Below are 26,628 nucleotides of genomic sequence, written 5' to 3'. Positions count from 1 at the left end.
CATCACTATATATAGGCCTATAGCAATGCTATTGCAGGTGACAAAAGCATGAAATGCAGATTCTTCTAAAGAATATTTGACATTTGACTTGAACTCTGTGCATGCTGTATAGCCTGTATTAACCTAGTAGCACACTGATCACACTCAAGCCTGCAACAATCGCCACTGTAGCCATCACTCACCAGTGTTGCCACGAATAGGAGAGTGTTTACTCTATCCTTATGAATATTTTTAGGATTAATTAATTTCCTCATCTGTTGTAGAAATGTTTATTAGACTCACCACAGGAACGTACGTAGTACAGAATTAACTATTCAAGTATCTTTATTTGTGTACTCTAAAAGTGGAGGTACCACAGATTAAAAATTGTAATGTAAGAACAGTAGACACTCACACGTATAATTCACCAATACTTGGTACACACACCAAGTCCATTGCTACTCTTATAATAATAGAGACTAGCATTTTATAGTCACAAATTAAACCAAAAGCTAGTACACTTTTTAAGCCTAAAATCTATATATAGAAGCAAATCCGAAAATGTTTAGAAAGAAAAGACAACCCAAATGATCCAATATTATAGAGAAAAACCAAAACGTGGATGCCTTGCATCAGAAGCATTCCCTTTTTAACTAACTAGTGTGTGGCATTTCGACATTTGGATAAATAATATCTCCAGAGAATTTCACGCAGAGGCAACCTTTCGCTTCCGTCGTCATCAATTGAATTCCCAAGATAGACTAAATACCACAACAACCTAGAACGAAAGCCAGACCTATGTAGAAGAGCGTGAGGTATAAACGTTGAGAGCATCAGCATTAATGTTGGGATAGTCAAATAGATGAAGACGGAAAGAAGCCATGTAACATTCCCAGCTGCAATAACCATGGCGAAAAAGAATGCAAAGCTCATGAAATATATAGCTATATACAAACATAGCATGGCCGCCTGCACTGAGCTCTGATGTAGTGCAGGATCACCTAGTTGCGCCACTATGAGACAAACCACAGACATAAATGAGGCTTCCAATGCTATCATGTCAAATATCAGGAAAAGGATGAGACGAGGGTTAGTTACTAGATTTGCCATCCCCAAGTTTGGTTTAGAGCTTCTAAATCCACCTGGTAGAGTAAATCCAGCAGTAAACGTCACGGTGGCTATAAGAGCTGCCACTACTAGAAGAGCGTTGATGTAATCTTTGTTTCCGCCACCCTTAGGCTTTATTGGTCTTGTTAGCCCCATGGTATGCCTGTATTTGGGATAGTTTTTTAACTGAGCATCTGCTAAGGCCATCAGTGTCAACCTCTGTAATCCAAACTCAAGGGTAACAAAAACTCACAAGCTGTAAAATAATTGATGTTGTGGGATTAGAATGTGGTAAACTAGACATACCTCCCGGAAGATGTAGTGGGGTTGCAGATTTAAGTCGGCAACATTCAGAGCTGTCAAGCCACTATTGTTCTGTGTCAACAGGTTCTTTTTCCTTGCAAGGCAATGAATAGCTCTAGGGCGCCACTTTATGGTAGCTAGATGCAGAGGTGTATTCCCATCCACATCTTGCTCATTACCCAGATGGTAATATGTACGTTCACATGAAGTCAAGTGGTGTAGAATTGAAAGTTTCCCACTTTCAGCTGCGATGTGAAGGATGTTCTGACCTTTTTTTGTTAAGCAGATGCTTTGAATATGGACAACGTTTCAGCATCTCCATGACAACTTCAAAATGACTTTTCTCAACGGCCACGTGGATTGGATAGGATCCATCATTTTCACATACAAATACACCCTTTGTTGATTGGTCTAAGAGCTTGCATACCCCTTTATAATATCCCATGGATGCCCCAAACATAAGACAAGTCCTTCCTTCTTCATCTCGCTCATCCGCCACACTTGGATATTTATTAAGAATAACGTCAAGGACATCTGCTCAAACGATTACATTAGAAGATTCAGTTAATTAATCATTCAGGCTTGAACTTATGATCATGCAAATTGATAAAAAAAAAAAAAAAATGCAAAACAAACCTGTACTCATGGATTTCAAAGCTGCGTGTGCAAGATATTTTCTCCCTTCTAAGTTAAAACTTCTCTCTTCCGGACCATCATCATTTCTCAACATTGCTTTCACAAGGGACATATCCCCGGCTTCTACTGCCAAATACAAGGGAGATATCCCGTCTTTACTTGCAAGAAACGAAGCTTGTTGGTTCGCATTCACCAAAGAGAGAGCAACCTCCATGTAGCGTCCTTTCAAGGCCAAGTTCAGAGCAGTATCTCCATTTATGTCCTTCAAAAGATATGGATCGAGTACCTCCTTGTCTTCTTCAGCCAGTCTAGCTGAAAAAAATGTAACCGACGCAACAAGAGCCTCAACAACAGCTGAATGTCCAGCCCGAGCCGCCACATGAGACGGAAGCTGATCCTTCGAGTTTGGCTCCAACAAAAGACATGGCCATTCAGAGACAATGCTCTTCACTAGTTCTACATGACTCCATGTAGCAGCAAGATGAAGAACAGAATCTCCTTGCTCGTTCTTGAGACATGCTAGTGGTGTTCCAAGACTTCTCATTTTCTCCAGCCATTCTTCGTTCACATCACTCAGTGTGTTAAGCATCTCCGCATTCATCACCACATACTCACCAGGGAGGTCGAATAGATCAGACCATCTGAGATTAATAAGGAACTCGGAAACAGAGTCAATGTCTTTAGCTTTTCCTCTGGCTCGAAGGAAACCTCGTGAACTGAGCGTGCGAAAGCCGCTGTTTATCTAATTTATGGAGAAGCATCCTTGTCTCCTTCGGTCATGAGACGAATCAGTTGAACTCTGTGACTCAATTGTATCCGAAAAATCCATCTCAAACCTAAGGCATCCCAAAAATTGTTTGGAATCACAGTTTCAGATCTCCTACAATAATAACAAAAATAAAAATAAACATACCAACTCAAAAGAGGAGAGAGACTTACCAAGGGGAGAAAGAAGAAATCAGAAATACAGGAGGAGTCGCTAAAGGTTGATGAAAGAGAGTCTCCATGTTCGTCCATTTTATAAAACCAAAGTCAGTGTAGAAACAGAGTGAAGGTCTTTTTTTAATCCGAAGTAAAACCTAACATCTCGATGTGAGTGAGGAGGTCTTGTAGGCTATTAATGGGGTAATTTGTTTCTTATTCTATGCAAAAAATTCAATTTTGCTCCCATTTTCAACTAAAACCTTCAAGTTGTCAAACATTTCGAAAATAACATTTAAGTCATGCAGCCGACTGTGCACCCTTAATGACGGGAATTTTTAATTCTCCACTAAGAGCTGATAACTTATAAATTTCTATATCTACAACAGTAATAAAAGATAATCTTTTAAACAGTGGAGGAGCGAACGTAATGAAAAATATTAAACTACTCAATGCAGAAACAGAACGAAGTGAACCTAGAGTTTTACTCTTGTAGGGCTAATGAGTTTACCACACGGAAATGGCATTGACCTATGTAAATAAGGCATATCAACCATGACCTTTCATGTAAACAGCACCGTATCTCCCAGCCCCAAATCTATACAAACTCATGTAACTTAAAAGCCTTCAACATCGCACTTCCATTTCCACTTCCATGTCCTTCACAGCATATACATTCACTCTCCTTCTCAATAACTCCTCCAACTTTCCTTTCTCCCAGCGCTTACTGTGCTAACAATCTCAGGACTCATCGGCACATATTCACCGGGAAGGTCAAACAGATCAGACAATCTGATAATGGTATAGAACTCTTGCACATTTTTGGTATCTTCCGTAGGGAGCGTGGCTTCCCCAGATTCGACGCTTTATCAGATTAACGGGAGACACATCCGTTGACCTCTGTGCCTCAATTCTATCAAGACCTGCTTCATAACTGTCCATCTCAATCCTAAAATCATCCCACAAAAAGTTTGAAATACACAGTTTTAAGAAACCTAGGTAAATTTACATACCCCAATACAAATGCATTTCAAAAGCTTAGTTCTTCTTGTTCTATACCCATGGGCTGAATTAGACACATGCAAATCAGGCCTAATAACATGGCCTTTCAACTCAATGGCTTTATCTCCTAGACCAAAATCTAGGCAATAAAATATATAACCCAACACAAACTTTACAACAATAAGAAACTTTGATTTGTTTCCAACACAAATATACATCTCTTCCACTATGTTTTCTTACACTTGAAGAAAGTGAACAGTAGAAACCAAGCTAGCTATGAAGAACCTAAAACAAGAGAAGACACAGAACAGCACAACACATCAAGAATAAGAAGATTCTTCCCAGCGATTTATCCGCCTGCATTATCCGCCTCCTCATCCTCGGCCCGCTTGTGCCAGCGAGATTGTAAGTGTCCGGATATGCAAATCTATCCATCACTTGTGTTCCAAACAATCTTGTAGCTACCATTTCTCCAACCATCACCATCATTGGATCCAAAACAGCAGAGTATGATAAACTGTTTGAACTCATCACCCCTGAGACAGGGTAGTACCCTCCCTGTGGGCTATTATTGAAGTGAACCCGTTGTGATAACTGCAAGTCAGCACTAGAATAACTCGAATTAGGCATCTCAAGCCGGTAAACCGGTCCCAATGGTCTTCTAGGGACACTGGTTTTACCTTCTTCCTGACTAGTACAACGGCCTCTGCCATACAAAGGAACCAAAGTAGAATGAGACACTTTGGATTTACAAACAGGACACTGTCTATGTCTTCGGTACTCATCACTTGTCGAGAAAGTCTGTACATCAAGCCATTTGTGAATACAGGGCCAGCAAAAAAGGTGACCACAGAGAGTCACAACAGGTTCTTGCACAGAGTCTAAACAGATATTGCAGTCGAAATTGGAATCATCAACATTATCATCAGAAGGAGCCGAGACTGAGATGGGCTCAGGTTTGTTGCTCTTGAAACAAAATGCACCTTCTCCATAGAGTTCACCAAGTACAGCAGCATCTTCAAACGATCGATCCAAGGCCATTGGTCACAAATCCTGAAAAAAAAAAGTTTTTTTTTAGAACATTAGATCCAAATGAATGCCATAGTTTTTTATAAAAACTTAGGTATCAATAAGATTTAACAAGTGAATCACACAAAGATAGCCTATTTTACATCCAGATACGAATTAGGTTATTCAGAAGGGATTATAAAAATTCCAAAAAATCTAAAATAATCATCAGTACCTAAACCCTTTAATTGAAGAACCCTAAAAATTTGAAATTTTTTTGGAAACCGACGAAATTAAGAATAAAACTCTGATTCAACGAGAGCAGGGTTTTGGCTAAATACACTTAAAACTCGTAACTTGATCATCAAAACACCAACTTGATCATCGTTGGATCAAATTTAGATAACGAAAACAACAAATTCGATAAAAATTTAATGGCAAGCCCCCAAGAAAGACAAAGAGAGAGGATGATTTTATATACTAAGACTTAGCAGAAACAGAAACAGAGAGACAACAAACTCATCAGTTCACCTCAAACGAAAAAAGTTCAACACCAATTCAACATCTAAAGTGGGAAAACAAATCAAAAAAACCCAAATAAAAAAAAAACCGAGAAATTTGCGGAGTCACAGATTTACATATGTGTGTATGTGTAAAATATACGCAAAGGCACGTATATAGGAACTATGAAGAGAGAGAGAGAGAGAGAGAGAAGAAAGGGATACGAACCAGACAATCGGCGGCGTTTGAGGGAAACCCTAAGCAACTGTGTCAATGGCTGATTTGGTATTTGAGCAGAGAAGAAGGAAGAGTAGAAAGAAGCGGAGAGGAAAATAAAAAAAAAATCTCGTTTTTTTTTTTTTGTGGGTAGAAGTAAGAGAGAGAAAGAGAGAGAAACTGTATAAAGAAGCAAAAGAGAGAGAGATTCTCGATTATTTATATTTGGAAAAAAATACTTAAAATTTAAGATATTATTATTAATATGATGCATCGAATGATATCTTCAGTGACGTGGCGATGTTCAAGATTCGTCACAATTTTTTTGTAAAATGTATTTAGTAGATAACTCTCTTTGTTTATATCCATCTATCTTTTTAACTTATATAAGTTTAGTAGTGTGTGATTCGCCTGAGGTTTTATAAGCTAGTGGTTTTTCATTGTCATCAAATATTTAACCTCATATGTGGTTAATTACATCAATTTTTTAGATTTTTTTTTAATTGACATCTGCCTTTAATTATAAATAGTGTGAAATTTTTGTAGAGATTTTTATAATATGGTCATTATCCAAAGAAAAAACAGTGTTGGGTCATTATCCAAAAACAGAATATATATCATCTTTTTTTTTTTACTATACTTTTTGTCTTTTTCTTTTTTTTGAATGATCTTTTTTTTTTAACATACTTGAGAGTGGAGAATAGCGAGGGATTTACTTCTTAAACTTAAACACGTCTCTATTGGATCTTTTTTTAAAAAAGAGTATGTGAGTATATGTAATGGTGAACTTACTTATATATAGAGTTTACTTGTATCACAAACACTCTCTTTAGTATCTTTTAAGTAATTGGGTTGAGTGGAAAAAAACAAACCATTCCATTATGTGTAAGTGTAACGTTCGTGGCACAAATGTCATATCGGTTTGTAGGTGCATTCCATTCAACGCCAACCTAATTTGCCCTTCAAAAGAAACAAAAATTTCTCACATGCCCAATTTAATGTGCACTGCCCAAAACAGTGGTTGATTACCATTTTATTCCTACTAATTTAAATTAAAAAAATAAAATTAAAAAACAATAAAAACCAACAGAAAAGAAAGGTTTTTGAAGAAATTTAATTCCCTCCATTATTACCGTATCTGTTTTTTCGGACCTGCTTTTTCTTTCATCTGTTTTGCGTAAAAAAACATTTCGGCGACAGGTGAAAGAGAATATCGAGCACTAGTTTTTTTTGTTTAATACATTCTGGTTCTCGTTCCGTTTTGTCTCCACTTAAAGCTTTTCCATCTCCGTCTGATTCAGCTCCGGTCCGGTAATAAAAGTGAATCGAATATTTTATTTTTGATTTGTAGATTTTTTTGCGAATTTTAGTGTTTGGGTAGCACACAATCGATTGGTAATAACAAAAATTAGTTGCATTATGAAATTAGGGCTGTTAAATCGTGTTGAATCAGGGAAATGGTGAAATCCGATTTTGAAAAACCCAGAAATTGTAGGAGAAAGGATAATTGGTACAAATGGTGTAACTGAAACATAGTGGTACAAATGGTACAAGTGGTATAACTATGGTAGCCATTTTGTAAGTGTTTTTTTAGTAACACGATTGTAATTGTAATTATAGGAGGCGATGAAAAGCATCATACAATTTGACTATGGAGGGCACTACTCAATAGAGCATGAGTGGATTTCAAACAATCCTATATGCGGGTTATTGTTGAAGTCGGTAAACATAACTTACTCGGCGTTAGTTAAAATTGTATGCAAGAAGATTTCAATCGATGAAACCTCAAGCAAGCTGAAATTGAGTTATAAGTTATGTAAAACTCGGAGAGAGACATATATTGTAGATGACGACGACATTTCAGTGTTTCTAGTATCAGTGGATGGTGATGGATTTAGACCTGTTTTGAATGTGGAGTTAGTAAAGGATTTGGAAGAATGTCAGATGGTGGAACAAATATCAAGGATGGAGGGAAGAAGTTCAATGGGTGTGAACTATGTTGGGTTGGGTGTAAATGATGCTGAAAATGGTGCTAGTGGAGTCCTTACGATGTTTGGAGGAGTAAATGTGGAAGAACGTTATGAACCGGACAATAGAGCTAATGAGCCGATTATGGAAAATGAAGTGTTTGAAGATAGGGAGCATGTGGATAACCGGATAGATAACGAAGAGGATAACGGTGTGGATGGTAGACATGAGTACATTGAGCTTCCATGTAGTGGGGAAACAATTCAGCAAAGTCAGAAAGTATTGGAATGGGAAGATGGGATGGGGATTGAAATAGGTCAAGAATTTGTTTCTAAGGAGGTTGTGCAAGATGTGGTTAATAGAGCTGCGAATAAGTATTGTTTTGCGACCAAAACTGGTAAGTCGGATCCAACTCGGCTCACCTTACGATGTCGACAATTTTCAGAATGTTGTCAATGGTATTTACGAGCTGGAAAAGGAAAGAACTCAGATTGTTTTAAAGTAAAAGTTTACAGGAGGATGCATACATGTGATCGGTCTGATCCGAGTACAACCGATTGTAAAAAAACCGGCACTCCACGATTAATAGCATCTGTTTTGCATGAGAATTATCCAGCTCAGTTGGAAACTCCGGCTCCTAAAAACATCATGGGTATTGTTCGTGGAAGACTTTCTATGCATTGTTCGTACTCTACGGCATGGAGAGGGAAAAAACAACACGTTAGTGATGTGTGTGGGAGTCCTGAGAAGAGCTACACGAATTTGCACTCTTATTTGTACATGTTAGAGCAGGTCAATCCCGGTACAGTGACAAGTGTGGAAGTTAATGCGGAAAATAGGTTCAAGTACTTATTCATAGCTTTGGGTGCTTGCATTGAAGGCTTTAAAGTAATGAGGAAAGTTATAATTATGGATGCAACCTTCTTGAAGACTATATACGGCGGAATGTTGGTGTTTGCAACAGCTCAAGATCCTAATCATCACAATTATATCATTGCTTTTGGGGTCATTGATAAGGAGACCGATGCGAGTTGGTCTTGGTTTTTGAGGAAGCTAAAAACAGTTGTACCTGATGAACTGGGTTTGGTTTTTATGAGTGACAGACATCAAAGCATCATCAAGTATGTTGCGCAAGTGTTCCCAAACGCGAAGCATGGTTTTTGTATTTGGCATATGTCTCAAAACGTGAGAGGGAGGGTAAAGAATGAGAAGGACGAAGTGACAATATACCCATTGTAGTATCACCACCGTAAACAACCATATCTTGGGATGTGTCACCTCCACTTGGACCAACAAACATATTCTGCTCATATGCCATTGGAGACACATTCTCCTCAGGTGTCTTTGGAGACACATTCTCATCAGTTTCCTTTGAAGACACATTCTCCTCAGTTTCCTTTGGTGGAGACACATTGTCATCAGTTGCCTTTGGAGACACATGCTCCTCACCTTCTTTCCTTGTTAATAACTCTGAAACAGAAACTTCAACTCTTTGAATTCTCCCATTATGGTCTCCCAACATATCCTTAATTTGCTGAAAACCTTTATCCATGGTTTCCTTTAAGGACTGAATATCCTCTCCTACTCCAGAAACAGTCTCTTCCACCTTTTCCTCCTCAGTTTGTTGTCCGCTTCAACCTTCCACATCTGCGTCATACATATTCTTCCAGAATATCTTCTTCCTCTCTCCAATTAGGCGACCTCTCCACATATTAACAACCGGATCAAAAAAACCAACACCCGCATCAACAACATCTTCTTCTACTACACGCGACAACCAAACTTTTTCTTCATCATTCGGCTCCAATATGTTAGTGATATCCTGTGACAATTCAAACATATAATTATATACACATCTCAAACTCATATGTTGCAACAACCTCAGTCTCTTACCTTCAATCTTCCAAGCTTTTCGTTTATATCATCCAATGGGAAACCTTTCATCAAACTACTTTTGAATTTGCTTTTGCACATTCGCCCACAGACATTCTCAGCAGTGACTCGTTCTCGAAACCTGCATGCGAGCTATGGGATAGCCTCAAATGCCAATATCTGCACATATTCAATAGCAAAATTCACATCACTATTAGTTAAAGTATACAAATCATGAGTATAACGTAATCACTTATAAAGTTAAGTCTTACCTCTAGAGGAGTAATAAATCCAGAGAAATTCTTCTGTTTCGCTTCCACTTTGCCTTTCATGTTCCTAAGTATCGACTTTATCCCTTTCAGACACACATCAAATGTGTAACGGCCCCAAGGAAACGTCTTGGATGCATCCACATCATCAGACATTCTCAGCAAGAAACGATCAATATTCCCATCACGTTTTGATGAAGCAGCTATCCCATTGCTTAAAAATAGCAAAATAAGCAACTTTTTCCTATCACCATCAGAGACCTTCTTCCCATTATTCCCCAACTTGTCTTTCACATCTGTGATTTTAACAGCAGCCTTACCAAAAACCCTTTTCGCTCACTTTAAATCTTTATCAGAGACAGTCTCACTTGGATCATAACCCTCGGGGTACTCATTACAATCAAATTTGGTTAATAGCGCATGCTCTCTAATGGAGTACCTAATCGGCACTCCATTAACCACAAACCAGCATTTGCTATCAATCTCCGTTTTTGCAGTGTGAAGCAAAAGCATCAAGAAGCCTTGAGACATGTGGTTTCCTTGTCTAGGCATGTGGAATACATGCCTAAACTGTGAATGATCCTCAAACCATTGCACTTCATCAAATGGTTTCATAAAATCCAACGTATCATTCAGCCGACACCGCGACCCTACCTTAATACTCTTACAATATTCACTTGGAGCAAAGAACATCCCCACTGGCTCCATTGGTTGCTCATCATCATCACTTTCCTGAAAATTCATACACATACTTAACATAACTCTTTAGTTGGACGAGTTATACTAGTTGTCCCAAACCAAAATTTCAAATTGCAAACAAAAATATCATCACCTTAACGGAATTCTAACAATACCATCAAACCCTAAACATTTAAAGTTGTGCTATATATTCTAAATCAGTTTTCAAGTCAATTTCAAACAAATCATACCTCAGATTCCATATTTCCCTCTTCCCCCTCTTGATTAATGTGTTCATCTTCTTCACTACCACGATTTTCCGCTTCAAATTCCTGAAAATTCATACAAGTTATACAAGTTGTCCCAAACCTTACACAAAAACCTAACTTGTTCTAATTCAATTTTCATCTCCATTTCAAACAAATCATACCTGAGATTCCCGGTTTCCGTCTTCTTCGTCTTCTTTACTACAAGGATTTTCCTCTTCTACACCTTCTTCAAAGTTCTCTTCATCACAACGCTTATCATCTTCCTCACCAATCGGTTGCTCAGGGAGAATCGTCGCACCGTCACTCTCAATTGAAGATGGTGGAGTAACTAGCTTTACAAGACCCTTTCTTTTGGATACCATTTTCCCTTGCATCACAACAAAATCACAAAATCCGGTTATAAAGTCTTCAAATTGGACCGTTTATTGTTTACAAGTTTCTAAACTAAACTCTCCAACTCAATTGCAATTGAAACATGCAAGTAATTCGTCACTTACAATCACGCCGGCGACAACAGTTACTATGGCGGCGTGTATGGACTTCGACGGCAGTTTCTACGGCGGTGATTTGAGATTTAGCTAACGACGCCGTTAACAAACACTTCAACGATTCAAGGATTCGCGACGGAGGTGGAGAGAACGGCGGCGTTGTTAAACAGGTGGTGACTCGCCGGAGTTACTCTTCTGAATCAGCGGCGAGAGTCTACACGGCGGCGAGACTTCTTCTCTTTTCTTTCTACGGTTTTCAATTTTCGTTTTTATTTTTACACTATTATTAGGGTAAAAATGTGTTGGATCTGTTGGATCTGTTGGATCCTGAGTGGATGAGTCGGGTTTACGGATCCCATGGTTGGGTTATGTAAATTTTTAAAATTTCTTTGATTTTTTGGTATTTTATTAATTTTTTTTTAAAAAAATAATTGTCAAATATTTATTTTCATAAAGGACATATTTGATTACCTTTTCAAAAAGGAGAGCAAATTAGCTATTGTTCCCCTTGCATTTACCCCAAATAAATGTTATGCACATTTATTATTTTTTACAAGGGAAGCAAAACAAAATAATGTTTGTACTTTTTTAAAAGTCTTAAGTTTTGTGAAGTTACTTGACTACAATAGTATATAACTATATATATACATATGATCGTCCGTCGCAAATCATAAGAAAGAACGAAGGAGAAGTCAGCTCACTGACCAAATGGTTAATGGAAGAGAGATGATTAATTAATTAATTACTACTATTAATATTTCTTAAACTTAAAGTAAATTAATATAGAAAATTAGAAACGGTGATTGGGTGGAGTGAGAAAGGACTAATGGGAGGTGGAAGATGGCTCTCTTCACGATTTGCCAAAACTTTCACAACTAACGATGGATCTCAGTTTAAACAAAACCTCGCGAGTCACGCGTTCTGTTTTGTTATTGTGGAACTTTCTTTTTATTAATGCAGATACAGTACTACTTGTTTTAATTACACGACTTTTAAAAATAAATTAGATGACGAATCTTGAGTTGTTTCTAATCTATTTGAATTGTGATTAGGCACAAAACACAATTAACTATGTCGGGCTAATTCTCCTGACGCGTGGACCATTTCCCTCTTCAATTCTTCGGAAAACAAATAACTGGTGTGCTTTGATCTTTGATTAATTCAATAGTATCGTGATACACATTAATTATCTATGTAGAATAGTGCCAATCTAAAAAGTAAAAACGCATCGTTATTCAACTTTCAACACGTACTCATCTTTTGGTTTAATTCGGATTAACTATTTTTAATAACACGCTTATATCTGTTTCATGCATTGTTCAAGTATAAATAAACTTGTGTTTTGTATAAGTTTTGCTACAAACTAGTACTAGTAATTTGTAGTGGCAATGTTGACTATATAGCATAATAATTTGTATTGGTGTTGTACATTAGAAACAATAAAAACGTGTATGCTACATCGAACTGATAGATATGATTTACATACTCGTGTCGAAACATTCCCATTTCTACTCAAATTAAACTAGACAACGATCTAGAAGATCATCTTCGTTTACTTTTGGATGTCTGTCAATAACTTTTTGTAATTGAGATTTAGTTACATGCTATTTGTTTCATATATAGGGATGAAAACACATTTATCGTGTAACATCATAGTGGAACAATGATATAGTCTTTTATGTTTAATTTATTTGTTGTGAATATTAGAGAGCTTTAAAATATACTAGTAATGTTTATCCTTACAGAGCATTGACTATCGGAAACATATATCCACCGTTTCTGTGTTTTCTTAATGATTTATAATCAAACTGCAACTTGTTTGGTAGGAGAATATGGCCGACAATCAAAACCAAATGATTGGAACATTGTCCGCTTGTTAATATTAAAACATCAAATAAAGTTTTTCATGTAAGTAATGTCTTTTCAAGAGTTAAGAGTTAACGTCTGAGAAGTCTTTAAAATAATTTAACAAATCTCTTATATCTCTCTTTTCCATACTTTCACATTTTCTAATAAGATTTGGTAAGATGATTTTAGCTTACAATTTAATTGATTTAGATTAATTTTTTTAAATAAAAAAAGAACCCAGCTGTCTTTCGATCCGAAAGAAACTCGACTTGTGAGTTTCTCTCAACCCAGCCGCCGGTGATTCTTCCGACATCGGAGCTTCTACTGCTGTTGTTATTAACCAACTCGAATTGAATCAAGTTGTTCGTCGGAGCTCTCTTTCGACCCAAAAAACCCAACCTGGTTACTCACCTCTCAACCCAGCCACCGGTGATTCTTCCATCGTTGGCGCTCCTACTGTTGTCGTTCTTCACCAATTCGACTTGAATCAAGTTGTTCTTCTAAATGCAGGTGTGTTAGTTCACATTAGAGTAACTTTTGGTTGAATTTGTTTTTTATTTGTAAATTTATAAATTCAATTGGATTTAGATCGAAGAAAGCTTAGCACATTGGGTGTTTTACAAAGGTTTATGGGCCGATTGAGCTATCTATTATATAGGAAAGGGATTTGGCTTTCGATTTCAGTGAATTAAGGAGATTAGAACTCGTTTACCGTTCGATTCAATTTTGATAGGAGAGAGAGAAGGTGAAACTGGTAATACTGGTATATTTAGTAAAACTAGTTGTAGTACTAATTATGATTTTTTTATATTGGTTGGTTTGGCAGGATACAATATGCGAGAACGTCAGCCTACATTTTAAATGTGAAGGTCGCATGTATAGTATAATATTCAGGAGGAATATAACATTGTTGATGTTAAAAGCAAGGATACAGAGGAAGCTTGGGTTTGTTGAAAGTAACGTTCAGTTGCAGTTGAGCTACAAGCCACTACTGGTAGAAACAGTGGAGCATTGTGAGGATGTTAATGTTTATCTAGACTCCGTTAATTATGAGAAGCGAAGATGTATGTTGTTTGTGAATGTCATCCATTCCGAGCCTCAGCCTGAGCAAGTGCCCATAGTGCCCATAGTGGACCAAAGTTCTGTTGGTATGAACTTTGAAAACCAACATGCGAAGGATGGTGAAATCGGACCTAACGCCATTGTTGTCTACGTAGGCAAAGAAAAGGCTGTAGAGGGTGATTCTAATAAAGAGGTTGAAGCTGACGTGATGAAGGTGATGTATATACTGAGCCACGACCTATTGTAGAACCGTGTAAGTATATTGAACCATGGGATGATGGTTTGGATCTGACTAAACTTCAAGAATTTCCAAACAAGAAGGCATTGCAAGATGTGGTGGATAGAGCTTCATTCGCTAACTGTTTTAGTTTTGAAATAGAAAAGTAGGACAAGGTTGTGTTATGTGGTCAAATGTCCTAAAGAAGGATGTAACTGGGGTTTACGAGGTGGTAGGATTCGAGGTACAAATATTTTCTCGATTAGAAGGCACAACAAGATGCATACATGCTCTCGGGCTAGTCAAAGTTCAAGCAACAGTAAGAGACAAGGCACTCCACAATTAGTTGCTTCTCTTTTACATGGTGATTATCCAGGGCAAATGGAAACTCCACCTCCGAAAATTATCATGGATCTTGTCAAGACAAAATTAGGTGTTGATATATCATATTCCACAGCTTTGAGAGGGAAAAAACAAGCTGTTACTGATTTGAAAGGTAGCTCAGAAGAAAGCTACAAGATGTTGCGATGTTATCTGCACATGTTAGAGAAGGTTAATCATGGTACAAGATCATATGTGCATTGCAATGAGAATAATAAATTCATGTACTTGTTCATAGATTTGAGAGCTAGCGTTGAATGATTTAAAGTCATGAGGAAAGTTATAACTATGGATGCAACTTTTCTAAAGAACGGATATAAAGATGTTCTTGTTTTTGCGTTGGCTCAAGATCCTAACCGTCACCATTATCCCTTGGTGTTTGGTGTTCTTGATGGTGAGAATGATGAAAGTTGGAATTGGTTTTTGGAGATGTTGAAAACCGTTGTTGGGGATTCTTCTGAAATAGTATTTATGACTGACAAAAATACAAGTCTCATAAAAGCCATAGCTAATGTGTATCCTCTGGCTCATCATGGTTTTTGTATATGGCATTTATGCCAAAATGTGAAAGGTTATGCTAGTAACGTCAACGAAGACGTTGTTGCATGGAGATTCATGGAGTGTAGTAGGTTTTACACAGTGGCTGAGTTCAACATTGCTTACGCTTCTTTTACGACAAGATATCCTTCTGCTGCCAAGTATCTTGAAGAATCTACCGAGAAAGAAAGATGGGCAAGATGTGTTTTTCCAGGAGATAGATACAACCTAGACACAAGCAACTGTGTTGAATTGATGAACAGCGTATTTAAAGATGCAAGGAGGTACTCCTTGATACCCATGCTTGATGCAATACTTAAAAAAATCTCTGAATGGTTTAATGAACATCGGAAAGATGTTGTGTCTCGATCAGTGGCAAATAATTTGGTGCCTTTAGTGGAGAACTACTTACATGATTTATGGGCAACTGCTGAGAAACTAAAGGTGACAGAGCTAAATGGTTTCGAACTTGAATACAATGTCATTGACAGTGATGGAAAGCCTTATTTGGTGAAGTTGCGATTGAGAAGTTGCAGTTGCAGGTTTTTCGATATACAAAAGTATCCTTGTGTGCATGCATTGGCGTCTTTCATTACATTCCAAAAATATGGAGGTAAGGATATCGAGTTACATGAGTTGTGTTCTAAGTATTATTGGACAGAGCTGTGGGCAATTGCATATTGCAGGACAATTTATTTAGTACCTGATAAGTCTCGATGGGATGTCCTAGATGAAGTCCAAGATATGCAGATCATTCCTCCGGATCGGAAAATAAAAGGGGGAAGAAAGAAAACAAAAAGGTATGCATCTGCTGGGGAAAAACGACCAAAAACTCGACCTAGGATGCAGAATAAAAGGCACCGGAGACAAATACTCCAATGGTTGTTTATTTGGAGATTATTGTAATGTTCATGTTTGATTCACCTCTTCATGTATCAATTGTGTTTGGTTTGACGAATCTCTACTTTTTATGGCATAACTCCCTCTTGAAACTTAATTTGAAACTTAATTTGAAGTCTATTAATGTTTTCTTCTTTCAAAATATGTGTATATAAGATAGTAGAACTGGCACAACTAAGATAAAACTGGTAAAAATGGTAAAATTATTACTACTGAAAATAATAAAATTGGTGCTACTACCTAAAACCAGTGTTGACAATGAGTTGACAATACATATTGTATAAATGTTCTACAAAGGTTTCTACTATAAATGAATAATTTTCCAAAATATAATAATTTTAATTTATTTATGAAAGAATCTCAACAAGTGTTACACTTTTAATGTCACTTTGTAAATAATAACCAAGTAAGCATGAAAAAGTTATAGTATTATAAGTTTTAACTTATGAAGTTGCAAAAAGCTTGTAATTGTATGTTAGCTAAGTTTAATCAACTGTAAAAATAAAAAAAAAGTCCTGCTAAGGTTTAGTATAACTAATAAGACTGAGAAACCTCTAAAGTACAACTATTTGTAAGTTTAATGCAACTGCATTAATCGGTAAAACTGTGTGTGAACACGCAGTGTGAACGCACACAATTTTTACACGTGGCCAGGCTTTCGTTTTTTCTTTCTTTCACCGAAGATTTTTCTTAAAGTAGAGAAGCTTCTCCTCATTCATTCATTCATTTTCTTCGAAACTGAAAGTCTTCTTCTCTTCTCTCATCTTGAAAGTCGAATTATAGATCTATAATTTCTCTCCTTATCAAATTATGGAACAATTTGAGGCTGACCCATACTATGCTGATCAGAAGAGGGCGAGGAAGTTAGAAGCGTTGCGAGAAGCCATAGCCGATGGTGATTTGGGCATGCCTCGAATATGCCCATGTGGCGAACAAATCGTCGAAGAGATCTCTCCAACATAAACAGAGAAAAAGAGATGGTTTACTTGCGTTAAGTATAAGGTAAATTAAACTAAATCAAATACAATTGAGAGATCTGAGTATGATGTCTGTTCGTTGATATATATTGCAGGATGATGGATTGCACATGCGTAAAATTTGGGCTGATGCAATTGAAGAAGAAACCCAAAGCTTAAGGAAGGATGTTGAAAACCATTGGGAGAGATTGAAGGAATTCGACCCCCATCATACTCGATCTATAATTTGCAGATGCAACTTAAGGAGAAGAGTGAATAGATTGCCAAACTAAGGGAGGAGGTGGCGTTGCTTTCCACTCGAGTCGATCTCCTGGATAGATTGTGTTTCGATTGATATTATCTGAGTCGATCTTCTACGTTGCTTTAAAACTTGTTGAATCTGTTTATGTTTCTTATCTTTTATATGAATTCTCTTGTTGGTTCAGTTTCTTAGTTTTTATGTGACTTCTCTTGTTGAATCATGATGTTACTCTATTTTTCTATGAATTCTCTTCTTTTGTTTAGTTTTACGTAGGTTTACCAAAAATACGAACGCCAAATCCAAGAAAATAACATAGTTTTACATAGTTTTACTAGTAATACCAATCCCAAATCCAACAAAATAACGAAGTTTTACATAGTTTTACTAGTATTACCAATCCCAAATCCAACAAAATAACGAAGTTTTACATAGTTTTACTAGTACTACGATAACAAATCAAAGAAAATAACATAATTTTACCACTTCTTAGACCTTTTTCTCTTCGTCCCTCTTCCTCCTTGCGAGCTACTCGGATGCTCATCATCTCCAGGCGCCTGACATGAAAGCAAATATTGTTTAACACCTTCTAGTATTACCAAGTATTACTATTGTATTACGAAGTATTACCTTTGATTTCTCTTGCTCTTTCACAAATACTTCCAACGGTTCGATCCTTTTTTCAAGCCCATCAATCTTCGCAGAAATGTTATCGAACTGGGTTTTCATCTCCTCCTTCATGGTCCTTAGAAGATCCACTAACTCAATAGTATCTTCTCTCGGTTGTTCATTGGCGTCTATTTCCTCATTCCCATCGTTTTGTCTTGAACGAGAAGCCACATCTGTTGTGTACATCTCCTCCAAAAGTACAGGTAGTCCTCTACGAAGGCGACACATCCAACTGGAAACTGCGACATCATGGGTATCGTCTTCCTCAGTTTCTTCCATGATTAAATCGAGAAGAGGAATTTCTTCATCAATATGAGGGATCACATTATCAATTGCCTGTGTGAACGACATACTTTAGATACATTACAAACCAATTTATTCAAATGATTAATAATTTCAGTTGTTAGGATAACTAACCGTTGTTGTACCAAGTGTATCACCTAAATCCTTTAGAGGAAAACCTTTATGACTAGTACTCTTAAATTTCCTCCTGCACATCCTAGGACAACTTTCATCCGCCTCAGGAATTTCGTCAATGTCAGTGTTCCCCAAAATTGGAACTGCCTCAAATAGTAAAAACTACACAACACAAATAAAAACTAAAATCAGCTTCACTTTTAAGAAATATAAACAATGAAAAGACTTCAAAATTTAAACTAACTAACCTCCAATGGAATACAGAAACCTGAAACAGGCCGTAACGCATCCTCTTTCTTCACGACCCCTTTAAAATGCCTCATTGTATGGGAAATCTCTTCTAGCATGTTATCGAATGATAATCTCCCCCAAGGAAAAGACACACAAAAATCTAGATCATCCACTGCTCTTACAACAAACTCATCGATACTCGCAGCTTTTTCTCCCGAGTCTTTTGTATGGCCTACAATGATGCTTCCTAAAAAGTAGAGAACCGCCATCTTCAACCTATCACGAGTACGACCTGGTTGCATTACCTTTAGCTTTTCCGTCACATCTTGAAGTCTAACCTTTTTTTCGTAAAAATACTTCCTTCAAAACTCGTTACTGCCGGCTTCCTTGTAATTAAGTGGATAGCACCGACAATCTAATCCAGATATCAACGCGTGTTCTCACAGACCATAACGGATTGGCACACCATTCACAACAAACCATGCTTCCTCCTTTTTTTCAATTTCTGCTGTTCGAAGTAAGAGCAACCACATTCCCATAAGCTTGTGGTTTGGGTCTCTTGGCATGTGAAAAATGTGCTTGAATTGTGGATGTTTCTCAAACCATCCCTCTCAAAACTAGTCAGTGAATGCTCTAATTTATCAAGCGTTGTCAAGGTTTCAAAAATATGACACCTTGTCGATAGCTTGATTCTCTTGTTGTACTGACTAGGCTTGAAGTGCATTCCTAAAGGTTGCATCGCTTCTGTTTCCTCCTCTGATTCCTACAACAATATCAGTTTTACATGAGTTCTAACAGTTATACACCAACCAGTTGTACCAGTTCTACTAGTTCTACACCACCTAGTTGTACCAATTCTACTAGTTCTACACCACCTAGTTGTATCAGTTTTACTAGTTCTACAATACCTAGTTGTACCAGTTCTACTAGTTCTACACCCAATAGTTGCATCAGTTCTACCAGTTCTACTAGATCGATTTCAAATTCCAATTCACTTCCGAATGACACAGACTAGTTGTACTTACACTTGCATCGTTGTGCTCCTCGTGCTCCCTCTCACTTTCGCTTGTACTCCTTCTTGAGTTACCTGCCGAGTTCGAACTTTCCTCCTTATCTTCTTCTTCTTCTTCTCCTTCATCGTTTTCTTCTTCTCCTTAAACACATAAATTTTACAGTTTTTTTTTTAAAAGATTCAGTTTTTCGGGTCTTAGATCCGATTTCGTTTGGTTGAGTGGATACTACCCAAAATTTTTTTTATAAATATCTTAATTTTCTTTGGATAATAGAGTAAAACATCACTATCTCGATTTAAAAAAAACAAAAATAAAAACAAAAAAGATGAGAGAGTTTTGAGATTGTCAGAACTCTTTTACGAGCTCCACACACGAAACTCGTCTTTTCAAACAATCTAAGAAACTCAAGTTGGGGTTAGATTTCGCGAAGTTGTCCGATATTGACCTTGATTTAATTTGTTTCAAATATTTCACACTTGTTCTAATTTCGATCATTATATGCTTTATGTTCCATTTCTAAAGGTTCCTGACTTCTTAGGCCGCGAAAGTTGATAGTTTGATACAAAGAAAAAGGCACCGAAAAGGCATTTATAAAGTCCAAAATGACAAATATTATAATAAAATCATACAAAATGAAGTCACGAAATGCATTTATAAAGTACAAATGGTAGTATTATATAATGAAATGATCATACAAACAAAGGTCACGAAAATCACCATATTCTAATCTTGACCTTATCTTCAGCGTAAATATATAATTCTTGAATAGAGGACGGCAAGAAACAAAAAGAAAGACATTACCAATAGAGTGTGTTTCATCCAGTTTTACGAGTTAAGCTCAATACGTGATAATTTGATTTTTCAAACATAAAAAAGCCAAATTGAAGATGATTACACAACTCTATGAACTTATCATATCATTAAAACTCCATGAACGCATCATATCACTTGTATGGTTGAAACTTCTAATCTATATCCATAATAACAAATAACTTGGTTTGGATCGAATTTGGTCCTCGACCAGATCAACAACTCTAAAAATTAACCTCAAAAGCTTGTCCGTGGATCAGTCCAAAAAACTTCAATTCTTTTGGGTTTTATTCATTTTGTCCTAATTGACACATCCTTATCCATAAATTGGGTACACATAAACTATAATAAATTTCTTTGCTTGTGGCTCGATAAAGAGTTTTTCTTCAATTTTATATAATCTCTCTTAAGAACGTGTACAACCTTTAGCCCCTTTGTGTACATACGCGCATTAGAGTATCATAGAATACAATAAAATCTAATACGAAGAGTTATAGAATATGTAACAAACCTTAGCGTGTGTTTATCAAAAAGGTTGCAGAACCGAACAATCTTCAGATCCCTCTCATGACCAAAAAATAGATTCCACCGACGTGTTTTTTTTTTATTGCTGTTCCATTAGTCTAGTCCAAGATTGATCTTCGATTTATTTAGTTCCACATCTGAAAACATCTTCGAAACGGAAAAAATCAGATAAAGACATGACATCATATTATTTATCCAGGTCTAAGATGTTCAGTGATGAAGAAAGATACAGTAGAAGAAACAGATAGCTATAAAGAAAGCTGAGTTACAGAGGAGAACGACAATGAGAGAGAGAGAGAGAGAGAGAGAGAGAGAGATAAGAGATATTACAGACTCAACAGTGAAATTTCATTACAAGAACTTATCAATGCTAGATGTGAGAGTGGTTTTGGGCACAGCGCCTATGATCGTATCCTTCTTCTCACCGTTGACAAATATCATGATCGTTGGAATGCTTCTAACTCCGTACTGGCCAGGGGTTGTAGGAGATTCATCAGTGTTTAGTTTGTAGAACTTGATCTTCCCAGTGTACTGTTGCGCTAGATCATTCACGAGCGGATCAATCATCTTGCAAGGTCCACACCATGGTGCCCAAAAGTCGACCAATACAGGCCCGTCTGCCTTAAGAACTAGAGAATCCCATGTCGAGTCAGTGACTACTGGAACTGCAAGGATCAATAACCCAAAATCAACAAGTTAGAGCTAAAGCTTCTAAACTCATGAATGAGAACAAAAAATATTAGCCAAGATAGAAGAATAACATGCTTCACGAGTTAGCCAAACACAGACAGCTGACCCATTTACCCATCTTCAGCCAAATGTGTATGTTGTATCTAACCTTTACTATAGTAATCTAGAAGATAAAGTCTCATCTTGATAACGGAGTACACAGTACTTCTTGTATATACACATGAACAAAGGGCAAATAGAATGAATGTGTGATCCAAAAGCATTCCATTTTATATGCTGAGGGAGCAATGAATGGGTTTGAAGTTCTCTTCAATGAGTAGCAATGTAGCAGACATCCCTGCTAGTCTCACTTAAACACACTAATATCATAGATTAAGGAGTCTAAAGTCTTAGAAAAGCAACACTATTGACAAACCAAAATCGAGATCTATGTGCTGGTAAACAGATCCAAAGAAGCAAAGATATATTTACTCCAAAGCACAAAACCCCCCCCCCCCCCCCCCCCCCCCACATTGCTACCACATGAGCGAAATAAATGCTTCTTGTCACAATGTGTATATGATCCAACCAATCGAGTAGGTACCCAAACCTAACTTTTATGTTGTTGTTCTACTTAAAAAGGAGAATAGATCCTAAAACGCAACCTTCTCCAATTTTTCACGCAACTGGCATGAATCATTCACTCTTAAACAGAAACCTCAATTTCAGCAGAAAAATTCTCAAACGCATACTCCTCCTAAATCCTAACCAAAACTCTTCTTCTTCTTCCTCCAGATTCAGTAATCCGGAAACTAATTACAAGTTTTTGTTATAGCTAAGATTACAAATTACTAATTCGAACAATAGTTCATAAGAAACAACCAAAATCTACAAACAAGCAACGAATCGAGTGAGAGAGAGAGAGAGAGAGAGAGAGAGAGAGAGAGAGAAAATACATACTATCGGTAGTAGTTTCCTGAGCTTCACAAACGACGGCGGCTCTTCGTAGTCTAGAAACCCTAGGATGATGAATCGAGGTCAACGAAGACGGAGAGAGAGAAATACGGATTCTCAGACCTGATGATTCCGGTAAGACGGCGAACATACGGCGAAAAGAGAGAGAAGCCGATTGTGGTGGTGAGGATACGATTTTGGAATCGGAACGGAGAGAAATCAGAGGACGAGAGGTACAAGTGAAAGCAGCCATGGCTTTAGAGAGAGAGAGAGAGATACTCGTAAATCCCCAAGTGTAAAAAATAATATCCAGAAAATGAAAAAGATAACGAAACAAACTAATGGAAGAGAGAAAACTTACCAGAGTACAACACACACTGATGGGTGATGGCCTCCTCCTAGCTAGATCTTTTTTTTTTTATATACACACATTGAAAACAAACAAATACTGCTTTCGTTTTTTCATTTCTTTTTCTGGAACCAAAAAAGAAAAAAAATGTAAAGTGAAAACAATTTAATACGTTTGGGTAAGATCGGAACAAAATAAATCTGCAAGCCCGGAAACTTTTTGAGATTTGCATTATTGGGCTTCTATTAGGCCCATTTATAACAAGTATGGTTGATTCCCTTTATTCAATGATGCGTTTTTTACCAACAAATCAGCGATTAGTTGCTGATCTCAATCGACAATGGTAGATGCATGGTTTTAACAAAACAAAACAAAAAGAAAACTGAAAACGACACAAAATTAAACTAGTTTCTATATTTGTATTAAATTCTAAACGTAGGAGAATGTTCAATTTCTTCTCTTCATGTGAAAACACTTTTGATAGGTCACCCACTTCAAGACACACATATACTTCGATAAACTCATATAATGTCATGCAACAAAACTCTAATTTTGCTTTTCACTGACTTTTGCTATTTGAGGCAATGTTAGATCAATAGTCAGAAATTAAGAAAGAAGATTCAAAATATATTTTTTTAAACGATCAAAAGGACTTAGTTGTTGGTAACACTATCAATATATACTGTTGACACTTGACAAGAATATCGATACATATACATTCGATTATATTAAAAAAAAAATGTCAACTTTAATACGATCCCCCAGCAGACAAAACACACCGAAGACACACCTATAAGTTAGGACAACGGCTCAATGAAAAAAAAATGATATTTGTTTCTTCTATGATGTCATCGTTCATGCATCTAATAAAAATATTAGAAACTACAACACTTTCGACTATGCATACTTAACATCTTTCATTCGAAACTATGGTCAGAATTCAACTGTTATATTGTCCCAATATTTCCTATAAAACTAAATATTATTCAAAAATAAACACACACAAAAACGTAAAACCAAATGAAATGGATTACATAAGAAAAACCAGAATCCATGCGGGTTCGATAATAGACAGTTTAACAATAAATATATAGAACACTCATTTTCATGGACAAAACAAGGAAAAAAATATCACAATTAACACTGAAGAAAATAATATTGTATATATAGCAAATAATGTATATGACAAAATACAATAGTTTTACCATGACATCAGTTTTGGATTTTCTATATAAATTCTGTCATTATGTACGGTTGTAATTTAATACAATTTTTTTTTCTAATGAAACAATAAAAAATTTACAGACTTTGTTTTGTTGCACCACATGTCATAAAGAGAACAAAGAGAAAGATAGTCTCGTGTGTTGAAAAATCGGACGCTGACGGTGAAGATAGTTGAATAATCTCAACTAACAACACTTCCCATTCAATTGATATATATATATATATATATCGTTGATTACCAACTAGTTTATTTATTGAGTTTATGTGTGTTGTGTTCGTACACTTCTTCTCTTTGATGTTTTTCTTTTCTTACATTTTCTTCTGTTTCATATAAGAAATATTAATTATAAAACTAAATTGATCGACCTATCGATCAATGGTGAAGTTGACAAAGAGAATAGGAGGGCTTGTGCTACGATTGGCAGCGTTTGGTGCGGCTCTTGCCGCCTTGATCGTAATGGTCACTAGCCGCGAGAGAGCTTCCTTCTTCGCCGTCTCTCTCGAAGCTAAATATACGGATATGGCCGCGTTTAAGTACGTGCACAATTTTTCATATTTTGTTCATGTGTTTTTGTACATGTTCATCTGTTATACTTACATCTTATGGTGAGTTACGTTATGTGAATGTGTTATGTTTGGCAGGTACTTTGTGATCGCAAACGCTGTCGTCAGTGTTTACAGCTTTCTAGTTCTGTTTCTTCCAAAGGAGAGTTTGCTTTGGAAATTCGTCGTCGTCTTGGATTTGGTAACAATTTATATTTGTTTTAGTTGATCTGCATGCATTCAGTTGCGTACTTTTAAAAAAAACTCTCGTAGTTATTAACTGTTGATGATCTGGTTATAATTTGTAAATATTAGCAACTAATTTCTCGTAAAATAAGTTTAAACCCTTAGAATTCATCGCATGTTAACGACATTATGTATTTGCATCAAAAATGCAATGAAACTAGTATTTCTGAATTGTTTAATTTAACAATTAATTTTGCAGCGCGCTATTACGTAGTATTACTATTTCTCGTTATAGTAATTAAGTTTTGATCCAAATGGGCATATGATATGATGTAGTTAAAGAAATGAAGATTATGATTTACTAATGTTATGCATATATATTGACTATCAATTCAACTTTTGTTAAATGTTTAAAAATAAAACGCTCGAAGTAATAATTATGAAAATTATGTGGTAATTAAGTGTTAATTATGAACAAATTATAGAAGCTTGAACAAATTATATGTCTTCATTCGGAAATATCAATATATATGGTGGTAATTGTGTTTAGAAGAATATATGAATCGTTGAGTGGAAAGTTAAGACTCGAATGCATACCTATTCGTAATTTCGTATTAGTGTCTTAGTAACAAGTTTTCTTATTGTTTGTTAGGTGAAGATTAGCTAAAACAGTAATGCGTTTACTTTTAGTATTAGTTGTTATATTAATTTTTTTTTCACTAACCGTCCGTCGTTAAGGTGATGACAATGCTACTGACGTCGAGCTTATCGGCGGCACTAGCAGTGGCACAAGTGGGAAAGAAGGGAAACGCAAACGCAGGTTGGCTTCCGATCTGCGGCCAAGTTCCAAAGTTCTGCGATCAGGTCACCGGAGCTTTAATCGCCGGTTTTGTTGCACTCGTCCTCTACGTCCTCTTACTCTTATATTCTCTCCATTCCGTCGTCGACCCTTTTCTCCTTCAGAAATCTTGAATCTAACTTAATTTCCCTTTCCGAGTATCGATCTAATTCTATATAATAGACGCGCATAGCTTAAACTTTGCTCAATGTCGATATGAGACGTAGTTAATTCGTGTGTTGTGTTTTGAATAATTTTCTTTTATGTGTCGAAATTTTCATGGCTTTGTAATTCCTTTTTTTTTTTACGGATTATATGGAACACTAATATCTATAAGTACCATCTCAAAATCTTAGCTAGATAGATTATCGTTTAATTGTTCGTATGGTTGCCAAGCGTATACGACCTTAACTATACATATATATACTTTTAGCTAAAAGAAAGTACAGTTTCTAATTTGTATAAATGTGTCATTATAGTTTAAGGAACATAAGAGTTAGCTGAAAATACACATAAAGAGACGAGTGAAGCTACATCTACGTGGGACATGTGGTTTTCCATATTATTTTAATCGCAAACCGGCCTATTTGTAGTTTTCTTTCCGGTCAAAGTCAAATACAAACCGGCTTATATATCTTAAATGGACATTTGTTACTGGTAACAAAACCCTCATATATCGTCGGGAAATTTAACGTTAAAGTTGCTCTAAATCGTGTGTATCTACTAATGCTTGGTGAAGCACATGCGACCATTTGTTGCGTGTCAGAACAAAAGGAAGATTCCACCTTATGGATTATAATCCTCACATGCCTATTATTTAAAA

The 26,628-nt window shown here is 36.4% G+C and overlaps 3 protein-coding genes and 3 pseudogenes across 5 annotated transcripts; 2 read left to right on the top strand and 4 right to left on the bottom strand.

Annotated features, from left to right (window-relative positions):
- Positions 1–298: 298 nt before the first annotated feature.
- LOC104738472 (protein ACCELERATED CELL DEATH 6-like) lies at positions 299–2,854 on the bottom strand (annotated as a pseudogene). Its single transcript, XR_015578141.1, has 3 exons — positions 2,026–2,854; positions 1,393–1,923; positions 299–1,305 (listed from the first exon to the last, which is right to left on the bottom strand). The product of XR_015578141.1 is annotated as a protein ACCELERATED CELL DEATH 6-like (transcript).
- A 1,265-nt stretch (positions 2,855–4,119) lies between these two features.
- On the bottom strand, positions 4,120–6,011 carry LOC104737417 (E3 ubiquitin-protein ligase RMA1). The gene is made up of 2 exons (XM_010457584.2): positions 5,686–6,011; positions 4,120–5,001 (listed from the first exon to the last, which is right to left on the bottom strand). The coding sequence occupies exon 2, from the start codon at positions 4,987–4,989 to the stop codon at positions 4,234–4,236; it is 756 nt and encodes a 251-aa protein (XP_010455886.1). The 5' UTR covers positions 4,990–5,001; positions 5,686–6,011; the 3' UTR covers positions 4,120–4,233.
- A 1,288-nt stretch (positions 6,012–7,299) lies between these two features.
- On the top strand, positions 7,300–15,704 carry LOC147929944 (uncharacterized; annotated as a pseudogene).
- Positions 15,705–17,856: 2,152 nt separating this feature from the next.
- Positions 17,857–19,418, bottom strand: LOC147929943 (uncharacterized protein At3g43530-like; annotated as a pseudogene).
- A 1,788-nt stretch (positions 19,419–21,206) lies between these two features.
- LOC104737416 (thioredoxin M2, chloroplastic-like) lies at positions 21,207–23,184 on the bottom strand. 2 transcript variants are annotated; one of them, XM_010457582.2, is made up of 3 exons: positions 23,027–23,184; positions 22,672–22,920; positions 21,207–21,707 (listed from the first exon to the last, which is right to left on the bottom strand). In XM_010457582.2, the coding sequence occupies exons 2-3, from the start codon at positions 22,916–22,918 to the stop codon at positions 21,394–21,396; spliced, it is 561 nt and encodes a 186-aa protein (XP_010455884.1). In that variant the 5' UTR covers positions 22,919–22,920; positions 23,027–23,184; the 3' UTR covers positions 21,207–21,393. The 2 variants fall into 2 exon arrangements, with proteins under 2 accessions (XP_010455884.1, XP_010455885.1); XM_010457583.3 differs by lacking the exon at positions 23,027–23,184 and having other exon boundaries at positions 22,672–23,005.
- Positions 23,185–24,375: 1,191 nt separating this feature from the next.
- Positions 24,376–26,164, top strand: LOC104737414 (CASP-like protein 1C1). Its single transcript, XM_010457581.3, has 3 exons — positions 24,376–24,772; positions 24,881–24,983; positions 25,706–26,164. Exons 1-3 carry the CDS (start codon positions 24,615–24,617, stop codon positions 25,937–25,939), a joined length of 495 nt encoding a protein of 164 aa, XP_010455883.1. The 5' UTR covers positions 24,376–24,614; the 3' UTR covers positions 25,940–26,164.
- Positions 26,165–26,628: the final 464 nt, after the last annotated feature.

This window comes from Camelina sativa, chromosome 13 (assembly GCF_030686135.1).
Source record: "Camelina sativa cultivar CO46 ecotype springtype chromosome 13, ASM3068613v1".
NCBI lineage: Eukaryota > Viridiplantae > Streptophyta > Magnoliopsida > Brassicales > Brassicaceae > Camelina > Camelina sativa.
This window is presented reverse-complemented; position numbering and strand designations above follow the sequence as displayed.

What these genes read in the sequence shown, in the direction of transcription:
- LOC104737417 (XM_010457584.2), bottom strand. Translation starts at nt 4,989, where the DNA reads ATGGCCTTGGATCGATCGTTTGAAGATGCTGCTGTACTTGGTGAACTC.
- LOC104737416 (XM_010457582.2), bottom strand. Translation starts at nt 22,918, where the DNA reads ATGGCTGCTTTCACTTGTACCTCTCGTCCTCTGATTTCTCTCCGTTCC. An exon ending in TCAGGAAACTACTACCGATA is followed by an intron (nt 21,708 to 22,671) that starts GTATGTATTTTC and finishes TGATCCTTGCAG; the next exon opens with TTCCAGTAGTCACTGACTCG.
- LOC104737414 (XM_010457581.3), top strand. Translation starts at nt 24,615, where the DNA reads ATGGTGAAGTTGACAAAGAGAATAGGAGGGCTTGTGCTACGATTGGCA. An exon ending in ACGGATATGGCCGCGTTTAA is followed by an intron (nt 24,773 to 24,880) that starts GTACGTGCACAA and finishes TATGTTTGGCAG; the next exon opens with GTACTTTGTGATCGCAAACG. An exon ending in TCGTCGTCGTCTTGGATTTG is followed by an intron (nt 24,984 to 25,705) that starts GTAACAATTTAT and finishes TCCGTCGTTAAG; the next exon opens with GTGATGACAATGCTACTGAC.